This window comes from Parasteatoda tepidariorum, chromosome 2, assembly GCF_043381705.1.
Source record: "Parasteatoda tepidariorum isolate YZ-2023 chromosome 2, CAS_Ptep_4.0, whole genome shotgun sequence".
Lineage (NCBI taxonomy): Eukaryota > Metazoa > Arthropoda > Arachnida > Araneae > Theridiidae > Parasteatoda > Parasteatoda tepidariorum.
The window spans coordinates 1,005,880-1,013,810 of NC_092205.1; the positions used below are offsets into that span (position 1 = coordinate 1,005,880).

A 7,931-nucleotide genomic window follows, 5' to 3' on the forward strand; every position below is an offset into this window, starting at 1 on the left:
AATAAAGACTAAAAACAAATCTTATTTATTTATTTATTTATTTTGATGATAAGTGTACCAAAAATATTTCATGAGACACTTTGTAAAATTTAAACTTCTTAAAAAATTTTTTACTGATTTTTAATATATTTTTAAAAAAACTCTTAAAATAATATTAGCAATTTTCGTTAATTCATTTTAGTAACTCTATAGCCGTGAATTCCTGTCATAATTTATAGATTAAATGAATGAAATATATTTTCACTTTGTTTTTTATTTTATTTATAAACTTCGAACAGCTTATTACATCCATTTAGTTTGCTTAAAAGTATTTAGCTTTTAATCGTTCTTGCCCTTATCATTATTATAAGCAAGGAAAGTATTCATTGCTTTTATAAAAAAGGTAAAACGTTTTCATTTCTTGTATTGAATGTTGTCAAGGTATCTAGGAAATCTAATACTTCATTTGAATGCCTCATTTTTTCTTCTTCCTTTTTTTTAAAAAAAGATGATAGTTTGAGAGGTAGACTTTGTTTGGTCTGCAAATATCTTGTCCAAAGTTCAAACGTCATTGAGTGAATCCCGCTGTTTTCTTGCCACCAGACGGGTCTTTTAATCCTACCTCGCAGACGCGGTTTTTAACCCCGACTCACTGAATACCTGCATTTTTAGTTTTTTTTGTTTTTTTTTTTTTTTGATTNTTCTTGTTTTTTTTTATGAAGGTTAGGAAGAAAAAGAACTCTATTGGTATTTGAATGCATTAAAAAAGACGTCATTATTTGAAAATATTTAATCACTTAGTATTTTTTTCTTTTAAAAAAAAGTGAATTTGTAAGTCTAGGACTTAAAATTCCTTGCATTTTTTTTTTTTTTTAATCTACGTAAAGAAAATAAAGCTAACGTTTACTATTCAACATATTTCTATACACAATGCTTGAAAAGAACCTCTTAAGCATTTTTGAAACGAAACATTTTGCAGTTTCTTTAACTAAATATATACAATTAATTTTACAGTATAGTATATGCATCACTATTCATTTGTCACGAAATAACGAATAACACGAAGAAATAAACAGTTAAATAATGTTCTTTTGTTTCAATTTAAAAAGTTTGCTTTCCTTACTTGTGAATATACACTTCTTTTCTTTATAATTCTTTCCATAGTAAATTCGATCTAAATGCTTGCTTAGAGTCACTTTATAACAACATTCATCCTTTTCCCTGATCTTTGATATGTTCTCAATCATTTATTAAATAGATTTTATAATAACAATATTTAGTTAAAAATGAATGCGGTGACGTCATCTTTGATTAGTAATTTATCTTTCAAATGGTTTTACAGGAATGCATTGTAACTTCATGCACTATCTGAAATAAAAATCTTATTTCTCTGAAATGAGCGCTTTATTCTGAGTGCTGTTTAAGAGCGTATGATGATTTCACCAAATTTCATGGAAACGGTACTTAAAGTTTTACTGGTAGACTGAGAAAAATAAGTAAAGTCAAAACTACCAGAATTTCTGGTAAAATGTACCATGTTTCTAGCTCTATAGTAACACAAAAACGTTCGATAGTTTTTACCGAAAAGCTTTGATTACATATATCTTTTGCTAAAATTATCTGTAAACTATGGTTTTGTAATAATTAATAAAGTTTGGAAAATTTGGTAAAATCAGGTAATTTTATCAAGATACTTTAAAGCATGACATAAAATCCTTTTTCAGTTTCGTATTTTTTTGTTAAATTTGTGATAGTTAAGTACTTTAGTTTTCAAAACCAAAATTTCCTTAAAACCGTTACCAAAATTCCGAATGAATGGTTTAAATACCGAGTATTTAGGTTATATTAACCAAAATTAAATTTTTTTTCTTCATAGAAATGTTATCTCAGTACAGTAGTTTTATCAGAATCTTTATCTTTTTTCTTGTAAATTTCTTATCTGTTTCTCAATATCAGCCCTAACTTTTCAAACTAACCAATACAACAGTATCTATATTTTTCAGTCGTGAAAATTAAAAAAGCTACTTTTACCGTAATTCTGAAAAATTTTTATCAGTAATAACATTAGTTAAATGAGGAATATTTCTAATTTATTACAAAGAAAACATATTGTTTTCTTTGTTATTAACATTACTGTATTACAAACATTAATGTATCCATATTGAGCCGTGGTGGCTCATGGGATAGAACGTTCGCTTTCCAATGAGGTAAACCGGGTTCGAGATAGCTGGTCGATACGAATTCCGCACAATGCTCACAATGACCACAGTGTTGACACAAAATACCCTTAGTGGTAGACGAATCATGGGTTAGAGTCCCTTTGTCGTCGGACTAACCGTGAGAGGTCTTTCTGGTTTTCCTCTCCATGTAATGCAAATGTGGGTTAGTTCCATCAAAAAGTCCTCCACGAAAGCAACATTTCTCCCAAACTTCATCCAGGAGTTCTCCTGTCTTCTGGATTGGACTCAAAATTGCAAGGCTACGGATTTGAACATTAGTAGTCGTAAACCCTACTCTGGGTCGGGTGTTCTACGATTATAAAATACATAATGAATTGCATCCTATTTGCTTTGGACAGTTGTTTCCGCAGGTTTCAAAATTTATGTAGTTGTTTTTTAAGTTACGAAAAAATTTTAAGTTAAATAAAAAATTTTAAGTTACGACAGCCATTTATATGAAACTATGTTCCCTCAGAGAAGATTCATCATCCAATTCGTGTAAAAAACGATTACAGAATAATAAAGTAAGAGATGGTCGGAAGCTTCCATGCAGATGGAAGGATCTTAATAATATAAGAAAGCATTTTTGCAGAAATCCTTTTGGTTGACAAAAAGAAAAATCCACTGTATTGTCACGCGATTCTCGAAAATCAATCGATTGGCATAAAATAAAGACTAAAAACAAATCTTGCATTTCGATATCAAAGTGGAGATTCGTTCAAGGAGGTATTTTCGTTGCATTCATTTTATTAATATGAATGTCATCCACTAAAAAGTTGATTTTTAATTTTTATGTATCATCATTTGAACATCATTCACGGTACTAGAAAATGTCAGTCATTAGGGAGAAATCCAAAAACTGTTTAGCAATTGCTATCTCTGCATGTAACATATTATTTGCTTAATATTTCATACTGAATTGAATGAAGCCAAAACCAAGTCTTTACAATGAATAGCTTTAAGAATTTCATGTATGAAAATAATAAATTTTTACATAAACTTTTTTACGCTTTAAACCTTTATAACTTTGAAATTATTATGCCTATCCATTTAAATTTGATTTATAGAATTTAAGGGAAAAAATAAATGAATAGGATGCTTTACTTGTCTAGATAGTTATATTTAAAGGTAAGAAATGTCATAAACTTAGATAGGATCAAAAGTTAACACGAAACGCTCGTTTTTATCACAACTCTTAGTCATACATAACAGTTTGTAATTCAACCATGTGTTGTTAACTATAAAGCCTTATTTGAAAAGTGGTCCAACTCCACTGAATTAAAAAATGGCTTCACATTCATGTTCATAAATTTCATTTGTAGCATATTTCCTCCGGATACTTCTGAATATTAACATTCATTGTTCAATAAATAATTATGTGTTTCAGTAGCTGTTCGATCGAAATCTGAAACTTAAATGTTTTTCTCCATTGCTGAATCATCCAAAAGTAAAAATTATTTTTAAACGAAATTAAATGAAGACCTTAAATGTTAATGAATTCCATTGAAAACAGAATCTTTGCATTTATCTCAGATTAGCCGCAGAAATTAACTGGAGGTGTTTTAAGAAATAATTTGCATGAATATAAAAAAATGGGGCTAGATCTATTTTTTTAAAAAATAAACTAATGTAATACCACTATACTCAAATAAGGCTTTCAAAAACGGAATGAATTTTCATTTATTTTTTCAACTGAAAAATTCATGTAATAGTGAGTGATATGCTGAATAATAAAAACAGGACTAAACTTGTAATTACGAAAGAATAGTAGAGAGTGCTTAATACCTAAACCTTGATTAACACATTAATGTGATCCTTTGTTATAGTAGTAATTAACCTTCATCCTAGTGGCAGCAGATCAAATATGCATTCTCTTTTAACAAAATTTTTAGAAATACATCATATTTTAATAGTATAGTTTAGTTGCACAATTTTTCAATGAATGCAGATAAATAATATCAAATCAGTAGTAGCGTTAAATTATTATAAATAAGATTAAATTTAAGACGTAACACACAATAAAAATATGTTTATCGTTATTACTGTTTTGACAATAAATGAAAAAAAAATATTTAAAATTTGAATTTGACAATATAATCGAAAACATTAAAAAAATTCCCTTTGACGTTATTTATAAATAAAATTTACTGTATGGAAGACATTAAAAACGTAAGCAAAAAAATTGTTTCGTGAATTTAAACTTCATAAGCTTAGATATATCTCTTCAGAATTTAAGGAATTTTTTATTGTTTTTTTTTATGTATTTTGTTAATCCTTTTCTATTCATCACAAAAAGTATCTTTATTCAAAATTAATAGTCTTTCTTTTCAGTTATTTTAATATATATTACAATTCGAGAAGGATTATAAAAAGTAAATATAATATACATTTTAAAATTCTTAAACAAAATAAAAATCTTATAACAAGATGCTAATAAATATTTTTTTCTCGGTATACTTAAAAATTTTAAAACTAACAGTTCATTTGCGAAAAAATCTTTTATATTAAATGTTAATGTAGATTTAACTACTTGTAGGCTAGTTTAAAAGCAAAAAAAAAATATATATATTTTTTGGAGCTTACTTGCTTGAAATGTGTCCATCTTCAGAAATGAGGGAAGGAATTGTGCCGGGGCGGATGTTTGAAAGGCCCTTCTGATTGAACTAGAAACGGAGACAATCCCTACTAGACAGAGGCTGTGACGTAAATCACGTGATACAAAAAAAAAAACATGGGGCCGCCTCACCCCTCCTAATACTTTTCTGACATCCAATCTGTCTCCCATAGCACGGATGAGCAGCTCTGCTTCCCCAATCATTTGGTCAAGGTAAAAACCATCCTTTCTTCCAAATGATCCATTAACACCAAATATGTAAGAAAAAATCGAGGGGTATACCAAAATGGTAACAAGTTATGATTTTTTTTTAGTAGTTTTTTTGCATATAATTAACTGCTTTAAAAGAATTTTTTTTTTAAAAAGTTTAAATTATTTCTTAATGATATTTTAATTCTTCGATAAATTTCGAAATAACACATATTTTTCAACCTTTTTTTGGATATTTTTATAAGGGTTTAGTTATCCTAATTTGATTCTTAACTAATATTTACATATTGCGATCAGACTTTTTTTCAACATAGAACTATTAAGCCACAGAAGATTTACATATACGCGATTTTTCTTGTGTCCCCCGCTCTTTATGTTAATAGCAATTTAATCAATGAATTTCCAAAATATTGCTTTATTCTAATAAGCAAAATTAACTGAAAATGGTTTTGCACATGTGTCTAACTGAGCTATCATAACCTAATATAAATAAATATTTCGAGCATTTAAATTATGAGTAACTGCTATAATCAGTTTTTCATCAAATCAGAGAAAACAAGGAAAATATATAAGATTTTCGGAAGGATAAGATAAAAAAATTATTAAAAATTGCTTTTGAAATTGAAAGAAATCGGGAAATAAAATAAAATTTGGACATAATCTCGTCATCAGCTCAAACGATTATATATGAAAAAAGCACCCAAAAAATTGAAACGAAAACAGAACCCGTTCAACAAAAAATGTAAAATAAAAAATACAAGACAAAAAATCAAGCAAAAATAGAAAATAAACTCAAAATGTAATATATAAAGCGAGTAGAGAATTCAAGTATACTTACTAGCATTTTTCAAAAATGATTTAAAATGCTTTCGTCATAAGTTTACCTGATTACAAAACATGAAAATCAAACCGTGAATAGAAGATGAAGGGAATCAATCCTAATTTTTTTCCACTTTTTCTAAGAAAATTTTTAAAAAAATTTAATTTACGAATATTTTTTAAAAACTATAATAATTTTTTTTTCTCCTCCTTTGCAAATCTTCTTCCTTGTTTTCTCTCTATTTTAACTTATTTTATGATTTTGCAGCTTATGCGCAGTAAATAAATATTATTTTTCCTAATTTTTTCCGCTCTTTTTTTTTGTATATCCTTTTTGTCTTTGTTATGTTATACTTATATATACACACTCATGGACCAAAAAATTAGCGCGCCAAGAAGGAGTCGTCAAAAGGAAACAAAATTTTACATACGTAATGAATACTTTGATATAAGTAAATGATTAGAAAATCAAAGATTATCGTTTTTTATTTTTATTTTCTAATAATTTACTTATATCAAAGTAGTACGTATGTAAAATTTCGTTTCATTTTGACGACTCCTTCTTGGTGAGCTAATTTTTTGGTTCATGAGTGCATACACTATCTGGCCATTAATGACCGGACAACCCTCATTTCGGATACATGAGGTGCTAGTATCAAGTCAGTTGGGCATAGGGCCGCCACGCGCCCGAATCACAGCTTTAAACCTTCTAGGAAGGCTATCCACTAGGTGTTGGTACACGGCGGTAAGTATTGCCCACCATTCCTCCTGGAACAAGGCGAAGAGTTGGATGGTGGTTTTGGGGCGTTGTGGTCTGGCCCTCAACCGGAGCTCTAACTCATCCCAGAGATGCTCAATTGGATTGATGTCGGGACTTTGGGATGGCCAGTCAAGCTCTTGCACCCCCATTTCATCAAACCAGTCCGTGATGGCATGTGCTTTATGAATGGCAGTGTTATCGTGTTGAAACACAAACGGGCCATTACCGAACTGTTGCCACAGGGTGGGAAGCACCGAATTGTCCAGGATGTCTCTATACTCTTCTGCGTTCAGGGTTCGACGCACTAACACCAAGGGTCCAAGGCCAAACCATGAGAAACAGGACCACACCATAATTCTTCCACCGTCGAACTTCACAGTGTCCGGTCATTAATGGCTAGATAGTGTATATATATGGTTCTAGAATATATATTTTCACTATATTACTTTTTATAATAAAAATGATCAAAACATGCGCTGCATATTATAATTTTTCCTCTTAAATAAAAAAGATTAATTTTGCCTCAATAAGAGAAATGAACGTAGAAGAGAATAATCGTAGGTCACTAAATAATAATCAGGATTGATCCACTAGACAAAATCAGTCAAAATAAGACTCATTATTTTAATAAAGCTCAATATCAGTATTTATTATTATTTAAGAAAATACAAAATAGAAACAAGAATTTAAATGAATATTAATAAGAAAACTGCAATAAATTTTAATTTTTATTGACAACAATTGCGTAAANCTATATTACTTTTTATAATAAAAATTATCAAATGCATTTGCATTCGCTCTAATTAAAACTAAGTTACACATTTAAGTAGGATTAATAGAATTAATGAAAATATCTCATAATATCTTCATAATGAAGCATCGAATTATTATTTTATATCGAGTTTTTAATACAAATTTAATTGAGAAAGATTTATTACCTGACCAGGATATATTAACTTTTCTTAATTTTGAGAGAAACTTCCTATCCTTATTCAGAGTATGTTTTATTTGTTTGTTCTACTTTGAAGTCTTAAGGCAACATTAGTTTGTCAAGGCTAAAAAATTCACATTTCAAACAAGGGTTGAACTGTTTAGTGAAACAATAAAAATTCTCAAACATTATTTACATTATTAAATCGCATGGAAAATTGCAAGAGAAAAAAATTCTATTTATTTTAAGCAAATTCTAAATGTTTGACCAGCAAATAACGACCCTTTGCACAACACAAGCAAGTTGTAAACACACCCATTATTTTTGTTTATAACATAATTGCTGCTGGTAATTTATAAATCAAATATCCAGTTTATACACTGGATATCATAAATTAAG

General features: G+C 28.8%; 1 protein-coding gene across 1 annotated transcript in view; it reads right to left on the bottom strand.

Moving 5' to 3' along the window:
- Positions 1-4,883, bottom strand: part of LOC107454320 (serine-rich adhesin for platelets) — a 66,948-nt gene extending 62,065 nt beyond the window's left edge. The window contains exon 1 of the mRNA XM_016071477.3: positions 4,782-4,883. Coding sequence (XP_015926963.2) covers positions 4,782-4,800 — 19 coding nt within the window. The 5' untranslated portion in view covers positions 4,801-4,883. The remainder of the gene's footprint in view (positions 1-4,781) is intronic.
- Between the last annotated feature and the right edge of the window lie 3,048 nt (positions 4,884-7,931).